The following is a 22,400-nucleotide window of genomic DNA, read 5'->3' as shown; positions in this document are numbered from 1 at the left end:
GTTCAAGCGATTCTCCTGCCTCAGCCTCCTGAGTAGCTGGGATTGCAAGCACCCACCACCACACCCGGCTAATTTTTTTATTTTTGTAAAGACAGGGTTTTGCCATGTTGGCCAGGCTTGTCTCAAACTCCTGACCTCAGGTGATCTACCTGCCTTGGCTTCCCAAAGTGCTGGGACTACAGGCATGAGCCACCACATCCAGCCAAGAATAATTATTTGTTACACAGGCCTTAAAAAAAAAAGTTAACAGTGTAACATGTATTTAAGACTATTGAAAAAACAGTTTACATATACTTTTAGTAAAAATATTATAAGGAGGCATGAGAATGTGGATTTTTACCTAGATTAAAAGGTTGAATAATTGTTTTAAGTTGAATAAAATAAAAATGAAGGTTTAAGCAACTTTTGGAAGGTTAATTGTAAAGGAAATTCTGTGTGTAAACATATTGGCTAAAGTTAAAGGTGTATCATCCAGTTTTTCTGTAAATTGAGTATTAAAATAAAAGCACAATGGGTTTTTCTTAAAGCACTAACCTGCTCTTTAACAAAAATTATAAAGGGTTAAAAAGGGTCTATAGACCAGCCACAGTGGCTCACGCCTGTAATCCCAGCACTTTGGGAGGCCGAGGCGGGTGGATCACGAGGTCAGGAGATCAAGACCATCTTGGCTAACAAGATGAAACCCCGTCTCTACTAAAAATACAAAAAATTAGCCAAATGTGGTCATGCACACCTGTAGTCTCAGTCACTCAGGAGGCTGAGGCAGGAGAATAGCCTGAACCCAGTAGGCGGAGGGTGCGGTGAGCCGAGATTGCTCCACTGCACTCCAGCCTGGGTGACAAAGCGAGACTCAGTCTCAAAAAATAAAAGGGTCCATAAAAATCTGACCTTATGATCAAAACATTAAAATTGAGTTTAACATTAATAACACACTAATATAAATGTAAAATTTGGCTTATTTGGTATAAAGTCACACAGGAAGCATTGTCAAATATAAAATGATGTTTGGCTTTCTTTGGGTTATGTTTGTATAACTATGTTATTGGTATGTGTTCCAAAGTTATGGGAGACTCCTATAATTCTGATATGTCTTAGTGTGCATTATCAGTAGTAATTATAATTGTTATGTTAAAATTTTTATGTGCCACAGAGGTAACAGATTTCTTTGTCAATTGTGTCTTTAACTATGGCTACCCTAAAACTTTTGGTCATCCATAAACAATTGTTGTCTTGTTTTGGTCCTCTGTAGAAGGGTCTTATAGTCAGCTATAAAGCTGTAACAGGTGCTCTTGAATGCAGGTTTCTGATAACTTTGGAGACTGTGACATCAGAATACAGGAAAAACAGTTAGGACTCTTGAAGAGTTCATTAATATCAAGCAGGACAGGAATTAACTGCATGAACTGAACTAATAGGAGACTGGAGTGATCTTTTTGATATTTTGCTTAAAATATTGCTAATACTTTGTTTTGCTTTTCAAAGTCAAATAAACTTTTCTTTATTTATTGTATTTTATTTTATTTTTAGACGGAGTTTCACTCTAGTTGCCCAGGCTGGAGTTCAATGGTGCGGTCTTGGCTTTCCACAACCTCCTCCTCCTGGGTTCAAGCGATTCTCCTGCCTCAGCCTCCCTAGTAGCTGGGATTACAGGCGTGTGCCGCCACCACACCCAGCTAATTTTGCATTTTTAGTAGAGACGGGGTTTCTCCATATTGGTCAGGCTGGTCTCGAACTCCCGACCTCAGGTGATCCACCCGCCTCGGCCTTCCAAAGTGCTGGGATTACAGGCATGAGCCACCGCACCTGGCCTCGAAACTTTCATTGTGAGCTATTAACAGCTTTTAACAATTTAGTATACTCCCATGAACAAAATTTGTAGCATACTTGTTTCTGTCTCCCTGATTTTCTCCAGAATTTGGAAACTATCTGTGAGTATTCTTAAGTTATTTGCACAAGTGTAATAAGAATCTATTTTCTTTTGTAACAGGACACAATTGAAAAAACTGGTTATTTTTACCAAGGCCTTGACTGGAATGGTATGCTTTCTTTTAAGGAATCGAACTTGACTTACTAAGCTAAGAAAGCCCTTGGAAACTGGCCTCATCTTTTGTGTACACAGTCCCTGTACAGGGCTTCTGATCTGTGGTAAGTAAAGAATGCCCCTTTCTGAGAGACCAGGAACCCCAAGTTATCTTGTAACCTCAAGAGGAAACTCACAGGTATTTAACGGTACAATTCCATGGCTAGGCTCAGCTTTACAGTCTTATCTTAGATTCTTTCTATGGAACAATACATGTTACACTGTTAACTTTTAGCAACTTTTACTTTTGTCAGTAAGTTTGAGATTGTAATTATGTACTAGATGTAGAGCCTAGGACATAGACAGAAGTGCAGATAAGGTCTGACTTATTCCAGCATTTAACTCCATGTGTCCTAGGTCCTACCTAGCTACAAAGCAGGCAAGTTGTACAGCTAAGAGTTATAGTGGCATTTTATAAAGCATTCAGGAGGCCCAGTCACGTTTTTTTTTTTTTCTTAGATGGAATGTAGCTCTTGTTGCCCAGGCTGGAGTGCAATGGTGCAATCTCAGCTTACTGCAACCTCCATCTCTGGGTTCAAGCTATTCTGCTTCAGCCTCCCGAGTAGCTGGGATTACAGGCACCTGCCACCATGCCCAGCTAATTTTTTGTATTTTCAGTAGAGATGAGGTTTCACCATGTTGGCCAGGCTGGTCTCAAACTCCTGACCTCAGGTGATCCACCCACCTTGGCCTCCCAAAGTGCTGGGATTACAGGCGTGAGCCACCATGCCCGGCCCCCTAATCACTTTTAAATTGTACAACATTTCTTGCATAAATTCCCTTTTATAAAATTTTTACAATTTACACAGTCTCTCACATGCCTCAACTTTCTGACTTGTTATAAACATCCCTCTTTTTAAACAACCAGTTAATTTACTTTAGAACAAGAATTTACCATATAAGATTATTTTTTATATAAATTCTCTTTTCTTTAATATCAAAGATGATAACAGTCCTTTCCCTAAAGAAACTTCCTTCATGTCTGTGGACTAGATAGACTTCCTAAGGCCACAAGATTAGAAGTTAGGGTATTTAACGAAATAGTTCAAGATACAGTTATCTTTATTAAACCAATATTGATGTTTCATTATTAAAAAATTATACAAGCAAAGATTATTCTGTTTGGATTGAATTATAGTTTTGTACCCTCTATGCCAAATTTTGACATCTCATAGTATTTGGCAGAGATAAGTATGAAATTGTGGCTAGGTACAGTGGCTTATGCCTGTAATCCCAGCACTTTGGGAGACCAAGGCGGGCAGATCACCTGAGGTCAGGAGTTTGAGACCAGCCTGGCCGCTGCACTCCAGCCTGGGCAAGAGTGAGACTCCGTCTCAAAAAAAAAAAAAAAAAAAAAGAAGAAGAAGAAGAAGAAAGTGGCCATCCTGCAAGCCACATAACTCACTCTGCAGGGCTTAACTTCTCCTCTGGCATCATAAATTTAGAGAGTCCTGCAATTTTTTTTTTTTTTTTTTAACAGACCCAAAGTATTTGGTACTATAGAGAAGGGAAACATGGCTTCCCTCCACCTTTCATGGTTCTTTGGCTGGGCTATGAATTAAATTGACATGAAACTGACTAATAGGAGAGAAACCATATTTAATTCATATCTGTGTGTGGAAATCCCACAAAATATGAGACTGAAAGAAGGGTCAGATGATTGAAGTTTAAGGAATAGGATCTTAGGGCTTCTGGGGGTTGGTGGAGACACAGTTATGGGAAGGTGAGGGTAAGAATTATTGTATGGTAAATAATGGTTATATTGCTATGCAGATAAAAGTCTCTGGGTGGTCGGGTGCAGTGGCTCAAGCCTGTAATCCCAGTATTTTGGGAGGTAGAGGCAGGCAGATCATCTGAGGTCAGGAGTTTGGGACCAGCCTAGTCAACATGGTGAAACCTCGTCTCTACTACAAATACAAAATTAGCTGGGCATGGTGGCGTGCGCCTATAATCCCAGCTACTTGGGAGGCTGTGGCAGGCGGATCACTTGAACCCAGGAGGCGGAGGCAGGCTGCAGTGAGCTGAGATCGCAACATTGCACTCCAGCCTGGGCAAAAAAAGTCTTTAGGGCTCTAGGGTAATTCTTCTGGAGTAAGCCCTTTTCCCGATACAGGAATGTAGATTTCCTTGATAGATGTAAATTTACTTTACCAAAGAATAGCTTTCCAGAGCTACTCCTATGTCTGCAGTTTCTCTGAATAACCAGCTCAAAGTATGTCAAAGAAGTGTATTTGGAGATGGCACATTCTGGTTTCCCACAGTCATATTTTGGGGATATGTATGTCCTGAGCGCCAACAGTGGCAACACTTCCTGAACACCTGCCTGCTAAGCAAGGAATCTGGCCCCTTCCCTAGTGCCTGCTCACCTCTCACCCCAAGCATTAGCCTGGAGAGTGATTGATTGCTTGTTAAGTAAATGAATGTCTTGGAAAATAACACAACAGGCAGGCCAGAATTATTTGTAGAAGTCAACATGCACTGAGCATTTACTAGGTGTCAGAATCTGTGCAATATGTTGTATACCCATGGAGGCACCAGTTTGAGTCTGCGTTCAAATCCTGGCCCTGCACTTACAGGCCGTAGTACTGTGAGCAACCACTTTTGTAAAGTTAATGAGAGGCAAGCAGGCTGGGGGAAGAAGAGGAGCCTGGGTCCTCCTAAGGTGTAGACATAAACGATTGCCAGTCATTATTCTGGAGGTCATAAGATATGCAACTTCCCCAATTACTCCTGCAAATAACACCACTATTGTAGGTTGGTCTTTTGAGATATCTTTCCAGTTGGTGTTTGTTTTGTTTTGTTTTGTTTTTTGTTTTGTTGTTTTGCTTTTTTGAGACGGAGTCTTGCTCTGTCGTCCAGGCTGGAGTGCAATGGTGCAATCTCGGCTCACTGCAACCTCCACTTCCTGGGCTCAAGCAATTCCCCTGACTCAGCCTCTCAAGTAGCTGGGATTACAAGTGTCCACCATCACGCCTGTCTAATTTTTGTATTTTTAGTAGAGATGGGGTTTCACCATGTTGGCCAGGCTGGTCTTGAATTCCTGACCTCAGGTAATCCACCCGCCTCGGCCTCCAAAGTGCTGGGATTACAGGCATGAGCCACCACGCCCGGCCATCTTTTCAGGTTTTTTGCAGCTCTGACACCCCATGGCTCCACCTAAACCTGATGGCTCTACCCAGACCACCAACCCCGCTCCTGTGGTCCCACCTAGAAGCAATTCAGCCTGCAGTAGGACAGCTTCAACCCCCTATGATTTCATCTCCACCCCAACCAATCAGCAGCAAGCACCTGTTACCTGGCCACCCCCAACTCTTCCCCCACACTGCCTTTGAAAAACCCCTCACCTACAAGCTTTGAAGATGATTTGAGTACAAACTCATCTCCCATGTGGCATGGCCAGCCTCGTGTCTATTAAACTCTTTCTCTGCTACAATGCCGTGGTCTTTCTTTATGCAGTGGGCAGGAAGAACCCCCCCAGGTGGTTGCAGTATTTGTCAGGGTAGCTCAATGAGCATCAGAGACAGTTCTGCCATATACAAGGTGTATGACCTACACAAGGCTCTCGACTTCTCTGGGCCTGTTTCTTCATCTGGAAAATAGGGATAGTAATAGCATCTCTCCAAAAGGCCATGAAGATTAAATGCATTAATTCATATCAAGCCCCAAGAACATGCCTGACACTGGGTCAGCTCAGTCTACACTAGCAGTTAGTATTTCTGTCCTATGAAGAGGGCACTATTATTGTCCCTGCTTTCCACATGACTTACTGAAGCGCCAGTATTTGAACCGTTTTTGCTCCAGGGAACTCTCTTCCTGTGTGAAAGAAATTACAGAGATCTCCTGGTGGTGCCAGAACCAACTGTTTGCACATAGCTTTTGTCAACTGGGGATCAACCCTCATGAAATCTGGATGGCAGAGAGCACTGAATAAAGCAAGCCCTTTAATGTACAGTTCTACCATCAGGAGCCTCCTCCTAGCTGGGCTGCAGGGCAGATTACAGACACACAGTAGGCTCTTGGTCTTGCTGGGAGCCACACCCACCCTCCGCCTGCCTTTCCCCGAGCTCTGGGCGGGGACAGCTTTATACAAAACGAGCTGCCTCTGGCCCCTCCCATGCAGAGTGAGTGGAGAACTGGACCAGCAGGTAAGTGGGCAGAGCGGGGCGGCTCAGGCCTGTGAGGGTGCCGCTGCAGCTACCAAGGCCGGCTGCTAGCTGGGAGCATGGGACGCTGACCAGGATGTGGCAGGGGCACTTGTCTGGAGCCAGCAGGTGTCTGGTGGCCTTTCCCCTAGTTTCAGGCTGCCATGTCGGGAGAGTCCAAAGAGATAGGAGTGAAGAAAGGTTTCCTCCTCAGCTGGCATTTGGAGTTGGGACAGGCTGAGCCATTCAGGTGAATTCCAGACCCCTGGTGCCTTCAGACCAAAAGGCTGGACCCATGCTGGGTGCCACGGCTCACGCCTGTAATCCCAGCATTTCGGGAGGCCGAGGCAGGTGAATCGCTTGAGCTCAGGAGTTCAAGACCAGCCTGGGCAACATGGTGAAACTCCATCTGAACAAAAAATACAAAAATTATCCGGGTCAGACATGGTGGCATGGGTTAATAGTCCCAACTACTCAGAGGCTGAGGTGGGAGAATCGCATGAGCCAGGGAGGTTGAGTTTGCAGAGTGAGCTCAGATTATGCCACAGCACTTCAGCCTGGGTGACAGAGAGAGATCCGGTCTAAAAAAAAAAAAAGAGGCTGGGCCCCCACTGACTTTACCTAGGTCCATCTCCATGCTATCTCCCAACGACTTGACCAGCTGAAGCCGCAGGAGCCTGGGAAGGAGGCTGGGAGTTGGAATGGACATGGAGGGGAGGAGAACTGGCCTGGGGGAGGCTGCTCCACCAAGGTCAGCCCGTGGGAGGCCTGAAGCCCTTCCTGGCTTTGGGAGAGAGAAGAAGGGGAAGAGAACTCACAGTCCGCTTCTGCTGCCAGCCTGAGTGCCTGTTATCTCGTTCCCTTTTTCCTGGTCCACTGAGCCCAGAAAGGCTGGACATTCCCAGACCCTTTCACAGATGGAGAAACCAAGGCCTAGAGAGGGTGAGCAGCTGACCTGAGGTTGCACAGCTGGTCAGCACAGGCCTGGATGTCTGCCACAGCCTGAGGTCAGGGTTGGGACAGGGTTTGGGGAAGCACTAACTCCTCCCTGGGCCTTGGTTTCCCCACCTACGCAATAGGGATACTGAGTTGGGATGAGTTCCAGGGAAGCTCTGGGGTCCTAGCAACGAGAGGTAGAGATGGCCTCCTGCTACATGTGGCTGTGAGCAGTGAGCGTGGCTGAGCTGGGCCCAGGCTCCCAGTGCTCCAGCTGCCTCCTGCCTCCTGGCACCTCCTTGCCTCCCTCTCAGCTGCAGCTTCCCGTTTTTCCTTGTCTCTGTGCCTCTGTTGTCCTTTCTCCCCATTTCTGCTTCTAGCTTTTGGTTCTTTCTGTCTCTTTGTCTCAGTCTCTTCTCTCTCACCCCTTCATCTCCCATCTCTCCCTGTGGGTTTTGTGGTTTTGACCTCTCAGCCTCCCTTCTTCAGGGGCTCAAAGCCAATCCATTCCTACCCACTCTCATGAGGGTGAGGCTAGGGCCAGGCCCTAGGTAGACGCCTGCAGGGCTCACTAACTTCTCCAGGAGCCTGGAACCCAGGAAAGCATTAGCTCAGACCCTTGCCCAGAAGTGAGATGTATCTAGTGTCGGGCTACCACCTGGCACCGCCCCAGGGGTCACCCTGGCCAACACAACCCGCATAGCTGAGGCAGGTTTCCTCCAGTCTGGCCCACAGGGCTAGGTGCCTACCAGCTGGCAGATTATCCCTGCAGAGCGAGAACCCAGCCATGGTACCAGGAGCTCAGGTGGCCCAGCCCTTAGCAAGCCAGATGGTCACCTGGGCACTGGGAGAGAGGACAAGTCCCCGCTCACATGGAGATTACACTCCCGTGGGAGAGACCAGTGCTCAACAGATAGACACAGATAAACTCCCGTAACTGAGCTGGTGTCAGTAATACTTTGATGGAGGAAAGCAGAGGGCAGGAGAATGCGGAGGGGGGCGGGGGGCGGCGGGTGGGTTGGAAGCTGCCTGAGCTCCCTGGAGGAGATGGCCCAGCCCACACAATGAGGGTGCACTGGACCTCGACAGAACCCCACTCCCAACTCCCTTCACTCTCTTGGGCTGGGGGCTCACAGCTTTTGATGCAAGAATGCAAAAGAGAAACCTTTGCCTGGAACTGATCCTTCTAGCTTCTCTATCCGTTGCCCACCCATTATGGGGCATCTTAACTGTCTCATGTGAAGCCTTAGGTTTCTGGTCTCTGGTGATCACAGAGGGGTCCTGGATCCTTGGGAAGCAGATATGTCTCAGAGCCTCTCTCATCTTCTCCCGAGCCTGTACCCCATTTCTCTCTTTCCCCGGCCCAAGTCTCGGGAGGCCGTCTGTGAGCGGAAAGAGATCCTGCTCAGCTTGGCCCCCATGGCCTCTTCAGAACCCCTTCATGCCAAGGCCTTTCTCAGGGCTGGGTCCACAGTCAAAAATGCCTGGATGTAAAGTTCAACTCCCAGCTGTATGACCCTCGGCAAATTTATTTCCCTTTCTAAACTTCAGTTTCCTCATCTGTAAAATGGAGATAATCATAATGCCAGCCTCAGGACTATGGAACAAGATTTGATAGGTAATGTGTGCAACGAGCTTAGCACAGGGTCTGGCACAATAAGCAGCTGATGAGTAGCAGCTATGGTTGTCACTGTTGTCATGGTGATTTTTAGCCCCTTTGTTACAGCTTCCTAACCCGCCGAAGGTTTACTCCTGCTTCCTCCCTGGTGCTTCATGTTTCTCCTCACAACAGCCAGCACGATAACTAGATTAGAGCTGGTCTCCCCTGCCTACTCATGGAGCTTTTTGCTCTAGAGAAAACACCCAAGCTCTCACCACAGGGCCCTAGGGAACCTGCCCTGTCTCCTCCCCTCCCACCTCGCTCCCGCTGCTGCAGCCACACTGGCCTCCTAGCTATCCTTTGAACAGCAAAACCCACTTCTGGGACAGAGCAGGCATGGCTGCACCCCAGGGACTTTCCACTTGCTGTTTTCTCCCCTGGACCGTGCTTTCCACAGACAGCTCACTCCCACACTCCCTTCATGTCCTCTCCTTGACAGCTGCACATTCCTCATTCAGGAGCTTTGCTTTCCTCCGGAGTCCTTGCCACCATCTGACTTGCTCTGTGTTTCTGCTTTTTATTCTGCTTCGTGACCACTTCCCACACCTTCCTGAGAGCAGGGATTGTGGTTGAGCACACAGTTGGTGCCCAAGAAATATTGGTTAAATGAATAAACAAGAACTGCAAGGTCACTGTAAAACAAACAAACAAACAACAACAACAAAAACAGAAGATGCAGACGTGCATCTTTTAAAAGTATCCCAACTCATTCCGAACACCAGCCATTCTGAGTCTCTCCTTTTCTCTGGGGCCTTTTTGCACATGTAGTTCCCTCTGCCTAAGACATTCGCTTCGTTGTCATTGATGACTGTTCCTCACTGTTTCCCTGAGGTCCAAAAGCACGCCTCGCTTTTGAGGAAGGAGACAATTTGGGAGTGGGCCAGGGCCATAGTGCAGATGGGTCACGTGGGGACCAATCCCACCGTGCCTGGTTTCCAGACAAGGAAACAGACCCCCAGAGCCAAATCCCATCCCTCAAGTGACACAGCGGTGGCGGCACCTGGGTCGGAATCAGAGAATGTGTCTTTGTGGGGAGCGGGGATTTAGGTTTTCAGTGCTTAGGACTTGTTGAACATAGAAGAAAGTCAGACTACTGCCCTGTCTGCCCTCATCTCCCCATCCGGCCCTCCGTGGGAAAGCTACTGATGTTTGTAAATGTTTAACTGGACACTCTCCTTAGTTTAATAGCTTTTCAGGTGGCAAAGGTCACCATCATCTGCAAATTCACCTACTCCCCTTAACTACTGACTTAGCCCTCTTTATTAGGTATGTCATTTATTGCTTTTGCTGTATCTTCGTTTATTTTGCACCTTCGTCTGCTGTCTTGACCTGGAAGGGTGAGTCAGGCCTGTACCGCCGGACTGTGCTTCTGTTCATTTCTCCTGGAATGTCTGAGGCTATTTCGGAAAATATTCAGAATACAGATAGTCACTACAGTTTTGACTCCAGTCTCGATATATGAAATGACTCTTGGTCTCAACTTATACTTTTGGTACCAAATTCTCTATGGAGGGCTCTTTGTTCCTCTGTTCCTCCCTCTTTCTCTCTTCTCCTTTTTTTTTTTTTTTTTTTTTTTTTTTTCATTTCTCTGCAAGACATTTGCCCCCAAGTGTCTAAACAACTACTTTTGTTAAATTTTTATTTTTTATCAAATCCTGGTTGGGACAGGACCTAAGTTTCAGAGTCAGAAAGTAGGTGGTAAAGGAGATAAAAGTATTCATTAGTTTTTGGTTACTATAATCTGTCAATATATATCCTGGAACATATATCTCTGTGCACTTAGTACAGAGTAGTTTTTGTTTGTTTGTTTTTGTTTTTTGAGACAAGAGTCTTGTTTTGTTGCCTAGGGTAGAGTGCACTGGTGTGCTCTTTGCTCACTGCAACCTCCACATCCCGAGTTCAACCAGTTCTCCTGCTCCAGCCTCCTGAGTAGCTGGGATTACAGGCGCCCACTGCCATACCCGGCTAATTTTTTGTATTTTTGATAGAGACAGGGTTTTACCATGTTGACCAGTTGGAAGCTGGTCTTGAACTCCTGACCTCAAGTTATCCACCAGCATCGACCTATCAAAGTGCTGGAATTATAGGCGTGAGCCACTGCACCCAGCCTCTGAGTGTTTTTGTTGTATATAAAATAAGAGTGACTTAAACAACATAGAAGTTTGTTTACAATTTAACAATAACATTAAACAAACAAACAAAACAGTTCAACACAGGCAAAACAGGACTGGTATGGGTGCTCTCCGCCACAAAATCCCAAAGGAGCCTAGTATGCATCTAACCTCCACTGCATGCCTCATAGCACAAAATCGTTGCTGGAGTTCTGGCCATCACATCTGATTCCAGACAGCCAAATGGAGGAAGAGCAGAAGGGCCACTCCCTTATTGTTAACTCTTTCCCCATCTGCCAGAAGGAATACCCACTTGTGACTGCAGCATTTACCACAAGATAGCTGTGCCATAAAATACCTCGCTTTTATTATTATTTTTGCCTCGCTCTAGTATATTGACTTTGGAAACAAAAGACATCACTCCATTTATAGCATTCTGGTTTTAGTGGTTGTATTTCCATTTACAAAACATAGTCATTCTCAATTGCTGAAAATCTCAAATCCTAGCATTCCTACATGTGATGTTAACATTGCTCTCAAACAGTTGCTGGCCAAAGATTTATTTGATGAATCCAGTTTTTCTGAAATAGATGAGTCTGATGTTATTTCTGGTTAGAAATAACTCCAAAAACAGTTTTTACATTTTATTTTGACATTGAAAATCAGTCAGATTTAGGGTTGGGCACGGTGGCTCAAGCCTGCAATCCCAGCACTCTGGGAGGCCAAGGCGTGGGGATCACTTGAGCCCAGGAGTTCGAGACCAGCCTGAGCAACATGGAGAAACCTCGTCTCTACTAAGAAACACAAAAAATTAGCTGGACATGGTGGTGCACGCCTGTAATCCCAGCTACTAAGGAGACTGAAGCAGAGGTTGCTGTGAGCCGAGATCAAGCCACTGTAGTCCAGCCTGGGCTACACAGTGAGACTCTGGAGACTCTGTCTCAAAAAAACAAACAAACAAAAAACACCAGTCATAATCAGTCAGATTTGCTTCAACCTCAAATAGTATATTTACATAAAATTACATGAGCGCTGGCAACGTGCTGCACTTTTTTTTTCTAAACAGGAAATGGGCTAAGGAGACTACTCAGAGTCGCATATGAATTCATTGGCTTGATGACAGGGCCGTATGCAGCTACAAGGAAGTCTGGGAAATGTAGTCCTTTAGTTGGATGGCCATTTGCCTAACAAAAACTGGGTCTCTTTTTTTATTTTTTATTTGTTAAGATGGAGTCTCGCTCTGTTGCCCAGGCTGGAGTATAGTGGCATGATCTCGGTTCACTGCAACCTCCACCTCCCAGGTTGGAGCAATTCTCCTGCCTCAGCCTCCCGAGTAGCTGGGACTACAGGTGTGCACCACCACGCCTGGCTAATTTTTGTATTTTTAGTAGAGACGGGGTTTTCTCATGTTGGCCAGGCTGGTCTCAAACTCCTGATCTCAAGGGATCCGACTGCCTCAGCCTCCCAAAGTGCCGGGATTACAGACGTGAGCCACCTTACCTGGCCGTTAACTACATGTTTTTGAATGCAACTGATATGTTTGCTGAAACAGTAATCTTATAATGATGGTTCACTGAGCCCTTACTATTTGCCAGGCACGGTTTTAGCACTTTGCATGTTCCTAGCAACAATTCTGATGTTGGTACTGACAGCCTAACTGTTTTGCAAGAGAAGACAGGATCCTCTGAAGCACAGGAGATTAAGTCACTCGGCTCAGCTTGTAAGGGTTGAAGCTGGGATTTGAACCCAGACAACTGGTTCCAGATGCTACTGCAGGAGACAGCGTCAAGATGGCCCGAGTCTAGGATGGAGAAAGAGGCCAAAGTGGGTGGCCACTTCTTCCAAAATATTCCTCAGAAGCCAGAAATGCTGAAGGTTGCTTGCCATCCCCTCCATTGCTGATCACAGTAACAAACTGTTAAACACACTGGGCAAACCAAAGTAATGTATCTGCTGTCTGGCTTTGGCCAGTGAGTTAATAATTTACAAATCCTAAGCTAAGTCATTGAGAAAGACCCTTCCACCTTCAAAACGTCGGATTCCCAAGCAGCCCCTGCCCTCAAAAAGCTTCAGTCTCAAGGTATGTGCCTGCATGCACCCACACAAGAACGACCTGAAATGCAGGGGTCATGGGGCCCTGGTGAGGACACCTGAGAAGGCGAGGCAGCCAGAGGTCTCCTGGAGGACGGGATCTTGTAGAAAGCTTGGATGCGGACAGCAGAGGGGGCTGGTGCTCCAGGCTGGGAGGACAGCAAAGGCAAAGGTGTGCCACTGCTGCCTGGGAGTTTCCCCTCCCTCCTTGGGTCCTCTTGGCACGCCTAGAGCAGGCCTCACCTGTGCTGTAAGTCAAGTCAGCTTCCTAAGGGAGAGGACGGAGTCCTCTCAGAAAGGAGGGGGCAGAGCTGGACTCTTAGGAGACCTGACTGCGTTACACCCCAGGAGTGGCTCCTCCCAGAGAGGAAAAGGAGGTGGCCAGAAAGGCAACTGAGCATTGGGTTTGCTCAGCGAAGGTATGAGGAAGGAAGTCCCAGCCCTGTGAGTGAATTCCGTGTGTGGGAACCATGGGGAGGAGCCACCAGGATTCAGGAGTTTCCTGGGTGAGGCGTGGCCACAACTGACACTCCTGCTTTGTACTAGAAGGAAGGAGTATGGAGTTAAAGACTGTGGCGTGAACTGAGGAACCCTGGACAGGCCACTTGCTGCAGGGGACCCAGTCCAGATCCCAGGAAAGCCCCGCTGCCCCTTCGGACCCCGTCTCCCATCTACAAAACGTGGAGATTGGCCCAGTTGACGTGTCTCTACAAAAAGGTGCATATACCACTGGTGAGTTCAGTTGATACCGAGTGGGGGAATCTTTTCCTTTTTAAATTTTCATAGTCATGTGTTAATTCTCACGTGAATTAGACAAAAATAACGATGTCACCAAACCTGCCATTTCACGATAATGATCAGTAACCCTTAGTGGTGCTTACTGTATGCTGGGACTGTTGGAAACAACATAAACCCACCAGCATCCTTACATCTCATTACAAGCCATGGAGTTCATATTATCACTATCCCCTACTTGCAGATGAGGAGATGAGGCAGAGAGAGGCAAAGTCACTTGCCCAGGGTTACCCAGATTGTAAGCAGCAGAGCCAGGGTCAAACTCAAACAGCTGGCTCCAGAGCCTCACTCCTGGCATCTCCCATATTACTGCTCAGACTAAGGGTAGATAGAAGAAAGTTGTTAGTAACAGCACAGGTGGGCTGCCACTGGTAGCTGGCAAGGGGGTAAACAGATGGCAAAATGGTTCTGGAGGGCTAGAGGAAGTGGTCTCCAAAGGCCACCTAGAGAGTTCTATGATTTCAGGAGGAAAGAAAGCCAGATTGAAATCTCATTTCAGGTAACCATATATTTGCATCAGGTAATATGTTTACATGGTTCACAAATCAAAACTCTATTAAAAGATATACTGAGGCGGGGCCGGGTACAGTGGCTCACACCTATAATCCCAGCACTTTGGGAGGCTGTGGGTGGATCACAAGGTCAGGAGATCGAGACCATCCTGGTTAACACAGAGAAACCCTGTCTCTACTGAAAATACAAAAAATTAGCCGGGCGTGGTGGCGGGCGCCTGTAGTCCCACCTACTTGGGAGGCTGAGGCAGGAGAATCACTTGAACCCAGGAGGTAGAGGTTGCAGTGAGCTGAGATTGTGCCACTGCACTCCAGCCTGGTGACAGAGTGAGAATCTGTCTCAAAAAAAAAAAAAAAAAAGATATACAGGGGCATCATCAACATCCCTGCAGTCCCTGTGTGCCCTTCAAGGGTTGCTTTGTGCAAGTACAAGCAAAGAAAACATATTTTTCCTCCTCTTGTATGACCAAAAGGCAGTACACCTTTTCCTGGTCCCATTTACCTGCCTTGATTTTGTTTCAAGATTATCAGTATAGCCTGGAGACCTTTCCTTATCATCCAGCAAGATCTGCTTTCCTTATTCCTTATTCCTTCAAACAAGTATGTGGTATTCCAACAGGTCCCTTTAATTAGCCATTTTTCTGTTGGTAGCCACCCAGGAGAAAATTTCCTACAACTTGCTATTACCAACAAGATCACAATCTATAATAACCTTGTACATGAGTCATTTTGTCAGGCTTTGGGACAATCTCATGGTGAGAAATGGCACCTGGAGTAGTTTTCCTATTGTGAATGAAGGTGATAATATTTTCATTTCTTTAAAGCTTATTGTTTTGTCTGAATTGTTCATATCCTTGGCCCTCTTCTATATTGGGTCTCTTTGTTCTTGATTTTTAAAAACTCTTTATATATTAGGAAGATGAGCCCTCTGTCTGTGATTTATGTTGCAAATATTTTCCTTATGTTTTCATTTAACTTTTGACCTTGCTGTTGGTACGTTTTGCAGAAGCTGCTTTGTTTTCTTTTGTGTGTTGTATTGAACTTTTCTTTCACGAGTCATAGTTAGAAAAGCCTTCCCTTGTTTTCTGCTAATAAAAAGCCAGCTTGGGCCAGGTGTGGTGGCTTACACCTGTAATCCCAGCACTTTGGGAGGCCGAGGCAGGCAGATCACCTGAGGCCAGGAGTTCGAGACCAGCCTGGCCAACATGGTGAAACCCTGTTTCCACTAAAAATACAAAATTAGCTGGCGTGGTGGCATGTGCCTGTAATCCCAGCTATTTGGGAAACTGAGGCAGGAGAATCACTTGAGCCTAGGAGGCAGAGGTTGCACTGAGCCAAGATCATCCCATTGCACTCCAGCCTGGGCTAAAAGAGCGAAACTCCGTCTCAAAGAAAAAAAAAAAAAAGCCAGCTTGTTCACAAGAAGGGGAGTAATAAGAGAAAACCCTGGGCCCCAGGTCCCAGCATCTTGCTAGGTGGTGAAGCTGAAATTACTCACCTGGTGTTCTTCTCTGCCAGCCCCACCGCAGGCTGATCTGGGGAAGCCTCTGGCCCAGGACAGATACCGCCATGGCCTTCCTGATGCACCTGCTGGTCTGCGTCTTCGGAATGGGCTCCTGGGTGACCATCAATGGGCTCTGGGTAGAGCTGCCCTTGCTGGTGATGGAGCTGCCTGAGAGCTGGTACCTGCCCTCCTACCTCACGGTGGTTATCCAGCTGGCCAACATCGGGCCCCTCCTGGTCACCCTGCTCCATCGCTTCCGGCCCAGCTGCCTTTCTGAAGTGCCCATCATCTTCACCCTGCTGGGCGTGGGAACCGTCACCTGCATCATCTTTGCCTTCCTCTGGAATACGACCTCCTGGGTGCTGGATGGCCAACACAGCATCGCCTTCTTGGTCCTCACCTTCTTCCTGGCCCTGGTAGACTGCACCTCTTCGGTGACCTTCCTGCCCTTCATGAGCCGGCTGCCCACCTACTACCTCACCACCTTCTTTGTGGGTGAAGGACTCAGCGGCCTCTTGCCTGCCCTGGTGGCTCTTGCCCAGGGCTCGGGTCTTACTACCTGCGTCAATGTCACTGAGCTATCAGACAGCATACCAAGCCCAGTACCCACGCGGGAAACTGACATCGCACAGGTACCCAGCATCACCCGGAGCCATCTCAGCACTTGGCTTGGTCACAAATGTAGGGGAGGGAAAAATCTGCTCCCCTCCATCTTTCTAGGTTCTTTGGTCGGTCTATGAATTAAACTGACATAAGGCAGATCAACAGCAGCAAACCCATTTTAATTACTTACATACATACACATGGGAGTCCCCCCAAAATATGAGACTTAAAACAGGGCCAGATGATTTCAGCTTATATAGCATCCTGAGCTACAAAAGGGAATAGGGACTTGGGGCTTCTGCAGGATGGTGGAGAAAATTTATGGGAGGATGAAGGGAGGAAACTTACGGTGAATAAACATTACACTGTTATGCAGATAAAAGTTCCTCAGGTGATAAAGGCCGCCACCTTTCTCTTCCTGGTTCAGATACCTCTTCTTGGTACAGATAAGATACCTTTACTAATAAAAATGTCCTTTAGCTGTAAATTTATCTTACAAAATGGTAACTTTTCAGAGCTACTCCTTAGTCTGCAATTTTTCAAAATAACCATCTAGAAGTAAACAATATACCAATAGGTCAATTTTGGGGTGGCATATTCTGGCCTCCTACAGTCATATTTTGGGATGGCATGTCCTGAGGGCCTCTGTTTCCCAGATGGTGGCTGGAGCAGTGTTCTTCTTTAGGTGGGGGCTCTCCCTTAAGTGGTGGCTCTCTGCTTAGGTGGGGGATTCTCCCTTTAGGTGAGGGCTCTCCCCTTAGGTGGGCGGCTCCCCTGCTCAGTCAGTCTCCAGCTAGCCCCTCCTCTGAACATGCTTGTGCTTGCCACTGCTGTGGGGTAGCAGAGTGGTAAAAGGTGTAGCTTCCAAGTCAGAAAGCACCAGGTGGAGTCTGGCTTTGCCACATTCTCCCTGTGACCTTCAGGTAAGGGACAAAGCATCCCGATACCTCAGGTCCCTCTAAAATGGGGGATGCTGGTCCCCACTGCACAGGCCTGTTAGGAGGCACAGGGGCTTATCCATGCCCGGTGCCTGTGCTCAGTGGGCAGTCAGTATGAGCAGTCATTATTGCCACCTTATTAGTTATGTTTATTTACTAATTATCTATTAATAATAACAGGTGATCTGTATCCTGTATTATCACTGTCATGATTGTTGTTCTGCAGTCTGATCCCCTCCCCCGACCAGGGATCTGACTGACCTCTCTTGTCCTTTGCAGGGAGTTCCCAGAGCTTTGGTGTCCGCCCTCCCCAAAATGGAAGCGCCCCTGTCCCACCTGGAGAGCCGCTACCTCCCCGCCCACTTCTCACCCCTGGTCTTCTTCCTCCTGCTATCCGTCATGATGGCCTGCTGCCTCGTGGCGTTCTTTGTCCTCCAGCGTCAACCCAAGTGCTGGGAGGCTTCTGTGGAAGACCTCCTCAATGACCAGGTCACCCTCCACTCCATCCGGCCACGGGAAGAGAACGACTTGGGCCCTGCAGGCACGGTGGACAGCAGCCAGGGCCAGGGTCATCTAGAGGAGAAAGCAGCCCCCTGCTGCCCGGCCCACCTGGCCTTCATCTATACCCTGGTGGCCTTCGTCAATGCGCTCACCAACGGCGTGCTGCCCTCTGTGCAGACCTACTCCTGCCTGTCCTACGGGCCAGTTGCCTACCACCTGGCCGCCACCCTCAGCATTGTGGCCAACCCTCTTGCCTCGTTGCTCTCCATGTTCCTGCCTAACAGGTGTGCTCTCATCTGGTCCTAGGGAATCCTAGTGGGGGAACACTTCATTTCAGAACCCAGAATTCCAAACGCACCCACTGGGCTGTACATGTAGTGGTTAAGCACGTGGTTTTCGGAGCACCCCGGTCCAAATCCCAGCTCTGCCACTTGTCAGTTGTGTGTGATAAGACAAGTCACTTCAGTTCTCTGTGCCTCAGGGATATTTATCGGAAAATGGGAGTAGTAACAGTTCCACCTCCTAGGACTGCTGGAAGCATTATATGAGCTGATTCTATAAAGCTCTTGGAGCAGTGCCTGGCACGTGGCAGGTCCAGCCTAAGTGCTGACCATCATTGTCATAAGCCCATGAGGAGGAGCAGACAGCCACTGGAGTTCCCATTTATATGGGGAAACCCTGAGGCTTGGAGAAAGAGCTTGACCTGGTCTAATTCCCAGGATTTCAGCCCTGCCCTCCTGCCTCTGATCTCCAGCTGATTCCGTTAGAGCCACAGTTCTAGAAGAATGGCTGGGCAAATTGATAAAATGCAGATTGAACCAGCCTAGACTGGGACCTGGGATTTCAATTTTTAGTAAGGAACCCAAACAGTTCTGAGGCAGGGGCTTCAGACTCCTGTATGAGAAATACCACCTCGGGATCTTGACATTTGAGGTAGGTCCTACAGCCTCGCATCCACGCTGGCCTGCCTGCCCTCACTGGCCTGCTTATACCCACTCTCCCAGCCCAGAAGGAGGACAGTGAGGACAGAAGATCTTGACAAAAAGCTTGCCAGAAAGCTAATTTTCTACCTTGGGACCTAGAAACTGGAAAGAGGATGGAGGATTTGAGGGAAGCAGGACCAAAGGCCCCGACCTGCAAATCTAAGAAACCCCAAATATTAGAATTACAGAATTTGAGTCATGGAATCCAAGAATCTTGGAGCAGAAAGAGTCTTTGAGGGTATAGGCAGACCTCCATCTGTTCTTACCCAGGGCGTGGACCAGTCTTGGTGTTCTGGAGACTGGAGAGTGGGACCCCAACGGACAAGGACTTCTGAGGAAGGACAGTGTCTTCAGTTGTCAGATGTAGGTTTGCATGGAAGGCCACCTGTAGAGAGATGCTCCTAGCAGCAGCAAACCAGCTGCCAGGGCCCCTGGAGATCAGCAAACTCCACATTGCAGAGGCAGGTAGCTGAGGCCAGATGAGGAGGGGCCCCCTGAGGAGGCACAGCAGGGTTTGCTGTACCAATGCCCGGATCCAGCCATCTTCACTTCAGCCCAGCTTCCTGGCTGAGGCTGGGGGTGTGTTGCAGGAGGAAATAGCAGCAGGTAAACACTAGATGGGCCCACAACTGAGCCAGGCCCTGCATGCTCTGCTCCTGGAGGTCACGCAGACTTGCAAAACTCCCATTTGGAGGCTCGGAGACTAGTCTCAGCTTAAACAGTAGAACTGGGATTTGAACCAGGACCATCCGGTGCCAGACTCCATTGTGTTTTTCTTGCTGGGGTGCCAGGCCCTACCGTTAATGCTGGGGATGACCCAGGCCAGCCCTGCCCGCTTAGGAACCTCCCTGACCCACTTGGGCCAGGCAGCCTGGAATTGTCCACATCTAAACTAACTCTGGAGACACTGGCCATCCACATGGACCCCGGCGGGGGCGGGGAGTCAGAGGTCAGGCTTCCCGCCTCCACTCACCTCCCCTACTCTCCTCTAGGTCTCTGCTGTTCCTGGGGGTCCTCTCCGTGCTTGGGACCTGCTTTGGGGGCTACAACATGGCCATGGCGGTGATGAGCCCCTGCCCCCTCTTGCAGGGCCACTGGGGTGGGGAAGTCCTCATCGTGAGTATCCGGCCGGTGGGGCTGCTCCCGCTCCGTACCCCTCAACTCTGTACCCCTCAGCTCCTAGCCACGGCCTGGGAGAGCCTGGGCGCAGCCCTTTCCCGGGAGCAGAGTCTGTGGGGCTCTCCCAGGAAGCGCCAGGTGGGAGGGGTGCCCCTTCCTCATTTGAGAGTGGAGGCTTAGGGAATCGAGGTGACTGGTAGGCCTCTTCCCACCATGTGTACCTCAGCAGTGGCCTTCTCTCAAAGGCCCTTGACTTGATCATGAGCACATGAGCCCAGAAAAGCCATTGGGTTCTCCTTTGCCCCCGGGCGGTCAACTCATGGGACCCGTCAGCCCCTCAGGATCACTCCCAGAAAGCTCTCCTTGCACCTAGAGAGTATTCCATGGGTTTCCCTGAGCCCTGTGAGAGTTCTTTGTCCTGGCGCTCGCCCTGCAAGCCCTGTCACTCTGCATCTCTTCCCTCCCGTCCCCGCAGGTGGCCTCGTGGGTGCTTTTCAGCGGCTGCCTCAGCTACGTCAAGGTGATGCTAGGCGTGATCCTGCGCGACCTCAGCCGCAGCGCCCTCTTGTGGTGCGGAGCGGCGGTGCAGCTGGGCTCGCTGCTCGGAGCGCTGCTCATGTTCCCTCTGGTCAACGTGCTGCGGCTCTTTTCGTCCGCTGACTTCTGTAATCTGCACTGTCCCGCCTAGGCATGCCACCAACCCCGCCCCCATCGCTAACGGACGGAACTGGGATCCAGAGAGGCAAGGTCACAGAGCAAGTGGCAGGAACAGAGATGCAGAGCCTGAGTAATTGAATCATGAACACAAGTGCCCACTACGGACTGTGGGGAAGATGCGACCTGGAAATGCAAGGTGCAGCTCTATCCCCAACTCTGTGTCACAGTACCTGTGACTACAAGTTCGGATCTCCTTTGCTTTGACTCTCAAGAGAGGACTGATTTGCAGCATCTAGCTGGAGGCAGGCCCAAGGGTGTTAGAAGGGAAACAGCTGGGAGGGTGAGCTGTCCCTTCAGGCTGTGTGACCTTGGGAAAGTCACTTGGCTTCTCTGTGCCTGTTTCTTCATGCATGTAATGGGGATTACAGTAAGTACCAACTACCTCACGGGCATGGCACAGAGACAAAAGGAAGAAGACAAAAGGAGGGCATAAAGCAAGCCCTCCTGGGCCACCTGCTGACCTGAGAGTCCATCATAGTAACAAGAGTGGCGGTCAGCACAACCTAGAAGTAGCCAGAGGGTTGAGACAGGCCCCTGCCCTCTCTCCTTTGCCCCTCAGTCTCACAGAGGGGCTTCTACAAGACAAGCAGCTAGCGATAGAATCTTGGGTATCTTGGCTTTCGGATTCCCAGTGTGGAGAGACAGAGTACCCCACACACCCCTTCCTGTCATCCTTCCTGGCCCATAAAGCCCACTTGTTGGAGAGTAAGTACCTTCCTGGAAGCAGGAGGGGTGATTTGCCGGTGGGGCTGGGGAGGGCCCATCCCTGAGCCTCTGAAAGTGAAATCCCCAACCAGGCTGGGGACCAGACACGCAGACCCCCTGGAAGTATTCTCTCAAATGGAGGTGGCAGAGGTGATTGTTATTTTGTTTTAGCTTTAGTTTTTCATTTTTTTAAATAAAGACATTCCCTGCTTTTACACTCAGATCTTCCTTCAAAGGAGAAATTCAGGCATGGCACAGTGGCTCACGCCTGTAATCCCAGCACTTTGGGAGGCCAAGGCTGGCAGATCGCTTGAGGCCAGGAGTTCAAGATCAGCCTGGCCAGCATGGCAAAAAACCATCTCTACTAAAAATACAAAAATTTGCTGGTCATGGTGGCACATGCCTGTAGTGCCAGCTACTCAGGAGGCTGAGAATTGCTTGAACCCCGGAGGTGGAGGTTGCAGTGAGCCAAGATCGTGCCACTGCCCTCCAGCCTGGGTGACAGCAAGACTCTGTATCAAAAATAATAATTTTAAAAAGAAGAAGTTTAATGTGAACTCCCAAAATGTGTAATTAATTTCCACTTGGCTCTAAGCTCAAGGCTAAGTTCAGAAATGAACAGAATCAAGTGCTTAGAGGATGTCTGGTTCTGGGGCTTTTTTTGGGGGAGATGGAGTCTTTGCGATGTCACCCAGGCTGGAGTGCCGTGGCGCGATCTCAGGTCACTGTGTTGGAACCGAACTGTCGATTCCTTCCTGGGCAGGGGTCGCCGCGAAGGATCACCGACACGAGATTCACAGCAGAGAGTTATTTATTACTAGCGCGCTAGGGTCCCAAGCTCTAAGTTGGCCTTGGGACCCTGACTGCTTGTTACAGGCTGTTTATATAGGCAAACACAAGTTCAAACACAGCTTAGGGCGCGAAATTCAAACAAAGCTTTAGGCGCGTGGTAATTGGGTCTGTCTATGGCCTGAGCAAGGTGTCTTGTTCTAATTGGTTAGAG

The 22,400-nt window shown here is 48.6% G+C and overlaps 1 protein-coding gene across 3 annotated transcripts; it reads left to right on the top strand.

Annotated features, from left to right (window-relative positions):
* The first annotated feature begins 6,164 nt into the window (after positions 1-6,164).
* Positions 6,165-21,612, top strand: SLC52A3 (solute carrier family 52 member 3). Of its 3 annotated transcripts, none has more exons than XM_050807153.1 (6): positions 6,165-6,225; positions 13,567-13,752; positions 15,846-16,463; positions 17,652-18,157; positions 19,849-19,972; positions 20,451-21,612. In XM_050807153.1, the coding sequence occupies exons 3-6, from the start codon at positions 15,897-15,899 to the stop codon at positions 20,661-20,663; spliced, it is 1,410 nt and encodes a 469-aa protein (XP_050663110.1). In that variant the 5' UTR covers positions 6,165-6,225; positions 13,567-13,752; positions 15,846-15,896; the 3' UTR covers positions 20,664-21,612. The 3 variants fall into 3 exon arrangements, with proteins under 3 accessions (XP_050663110.1, XP_050663111.1, XP_050663112.1); XM_050807154.1 differs by having other exon boundaries at positions 6,195-6,225; positions 13,570-13,752; XM_050807155.1 differs by lacking the exon at positions 13,567-13,752 and having other exon boundaries at positions 6,196-6,225.
* Positions 21,613-22,400: the final 788 nt, after the last annotated feature.

The sequence above is a fragment of the Macaca thibetana genome, chromosome 10 (genome assembly GCF_024542745.1).
Source record: "Macaca thibetana thibetana isolate TM-01 chromosome 10, ASM2454274v1, whole genome shotgun sequence".
NCBI classification, from domain to species: Eukaryota; Metazoa; Chordata; class Mammalia; order Primates; family Cercopithecidae; genus Macaca; species Macaca thibetana.
Note: the sequence above shows the minus strand (reverse complement) of the source record. Positions and strands in the feature narration are given on the sequence as shown.

Coding starts and splice junctions, on each gene's coding strand:
- SLC52A3 (XM_050807153.1), top strand. CDS start 15,897: ATGGCCTTCCTGATGCACCTGCTGGTCTGCGTCTTCGGAATGGGCTCC. Junction 18,158..19,848: donor TCCATGTTCCTGCCTAACAG/GTGTGCTCTCAT, acceptor ACTCTCCTCTAG/GTCTCTGCTGTTCCTGGGGG. Junction 19,973..20,450: donor GGGGTGGGGAAGTCCTCATC/GTGAGTATCCGG, acceptor CCGTCCCCGCAG/GTGGCCTCGTGGGTGCTTTT.